At 62.8% G+C, this 2,127-nt stretch overlaps 1 protein-coding gene across 1 annotated transcript in view; it reads right to left on the bottom strand.

The window, feature by feature from the left end:
* Positions 1-2,127, bottom strand: part of CSF1 (colony stimulating factor 1) — a 22,768-nt gene that overhangs the window by 4,685 nt on the left and 15,956 nt on the right. The window contains 1 exon segment of the mRNA XM_035895968.1: positions 1,305-1,436. Within this exon segment, the coding sequence (XP_035751861.1) occupies positions 1,305-1,436 (132 nt within the window).

The following is a 2,127-nucleotide window of genomic DNA, read 5'->3' as shown; positions in this document are numbered from 1 at the left end:
GCCCCTGGGGGATAATGGAGCAATTGTTTCCAGGCCGGCATCCCAGGCTGGGAGGGCGAGGGCTGCCAGAATTGCCGGCCGGCCGGCAATTCTGGCAGCCCTCGCCCTCCCAGCCTGGGATGCCGGCCTGGAAACAATTGCTCCATTATCCCGCAGGGGCTGAAGCGAGGGCCGGCTCCTCCGCCAGCGGGAAGAGGAGAGGGCTGCAATCCCCGGCAGGGAAACCACAGCTTCCATTCAAACCCGCTCCATCCCTTTTCTCCCCTCAACCACGCACCCACTTTTAATCCCCTGGGGTGTGTGTGTGTGGGGGGGTTGCAAAGCAAAGGCTCCCCCCAGGGACATTGGGGTGCTGGAACTTGCAGGGACAGCTCGGGCAGAGGAAGCCGAGCTTACACACACAACATCTACCGGCTGCTGGCACCACAGCTCGGTGCTTTAAGAGGAAGAGGTAAAGCGAGCCCGGACACAGCGGTTGCACGCTGCGAGCCGGAAAACTCAGTGCAAAGCAAGCAGGAGGCGAGGTTTCGGAGGTGCCGCTATCTCCTCTCGCCTGCGCACCCCGCTCACTGCAACGGCGGAATTTAATCTGTGATAACCGTGCAAATCCCTGCGTGCCCCCGATTCCCGTTTCTCTCCCGAGCATCCTCGTGATTCCCCGCTCGGAGGTGAGCCAAGGGCCAGGGCGGGATACGGCCACAACAGCCAGGAAAGAGCCAGGACTTGCTTTCCTGTGGGGTGGGTGCAAGCACCCAGAGCTGCCCATGGGATGAAGGCACCCATTGCCCCAGCCTGGCTGGCTCCATCGACTGGCTAGCGGCCCCCCTCACTGCCTGCCACCCACCCACAGCCCTGTTGCCAGCCCAGCTTCCAGGCAAGCAGCTGGACTCAGGAATGCAGCCGGATTCCTCAGCTTAACCCCTGCGCAGCCGTCCGGAAAACGCTATGGCCCCACAGCACCGGTCCCCTCCACTGCTTCCCCATCACCCTGTACCCATCCAGCCCCACTCATGACCCCTTTCCCGGCCACGCTCCTGCCAGCTCCTGCTTCTCCTCTTCTCCCATTTCTCCCACCGGCACTTTTCCATGGCCACCCTTGCCAAAGGCACCCAGGTGCGTCACCCCCCCGGTGCCTGCTTGTCCCTCATGCCCACAGATGCTCAGCTCCTGGGTACCGCCGCTTTGCTGGTGGAGCTGAAAATAAGCGGATTTGCTGATTTTCAGCCCTAAATAAGGGCTGATTTGTGCCTGCCTAGCCCCAAATGAGCCCCCATCCTGCGACAGAGCCCAGGGAGGGCACTCACCAGCTCCTCCAGCTCGGCTAGGTGCTTCTCCGTGATGATCTGCTGGCAGTAGCTGTTCTGCTCCGTCTCATGGATGCTGCACACCAGGAGGAGGAGGAGGGACGACAGCAGGGTGCAGCGGAACAGGCACACCTGAGCATGGCAGAGCAGAGGTTTGGAGCAGGGCTAAACCCCCCCACCCTGAGCCCCCTGCCCTTCCCCATCACCCCCCCAGAGCAGCCACCTTTGCAGTGGACAGGGCTTGACCATGTCCAGTTGGATAACCCCACCATAGTCCTCCAACCTCATGCCTGTCCCCATCCTGCTATTTTTAGGCATGCCAGGCCACTGGGGAATTTCCCAGTGCCCGGCACAGGCGCTGCGTGGCCAGGGCCCAGCTGGCCCAAGCCTGGACACAGCTCTCGCCCACCTCCACATTCCCCATCCAGTCCTTATCCCCTCTCCCGCACCATTTCTCCATCTCTCCTGCAAATCTTCTCCTCCACCCCAGCTCCTGGGAGCCATCTGACACACTGACACACCCATCCCCAAAAATCCTCTTCCCACCCTCTGGACCCCCCCAGCCTCCAGTGCCTACACCCGCCGGGCCCTTTCCACGCAGCAGCTCTGGCATGGCCCCAAATTCCCCTCTCAATCCCCCTGCAAAGAAGTGGGGAGGCCCCAAATCGTGGCGGGATCCCAGTGGGCAACAGGGCTTGTCCCAGGGCCAAGACCCCCGAGGTGGGGATGGAGAGCAGACCCCCGGGGTGGGTGCGTGTGTTCCACCACCCCCCAGCGCACCGGCACCGAGAGGGTGCCTGGGTGATGGGGAGGGGGGGGGGGA

The sequence above is a fragment of the Egretta garzetta genome, unplaced genomic scaffold (genome assembly GCF_000687185.1).
Source record: "Egretta garzetta isolate BGI_Z169 unplaced genomic scaffold, ASM68718v1 scaffold616, whole genome shotgun sequence".
NCBI lineage: Eukaryota > Metazoa > Chordata > Aves > Pelecaniformes > Ardeidae > Egretta > Egretta garzetta.
Note: the sequence above shows the minus strand (reverse complement) of the source record. Positions and strands in the feature narration are given on the sequence as shown.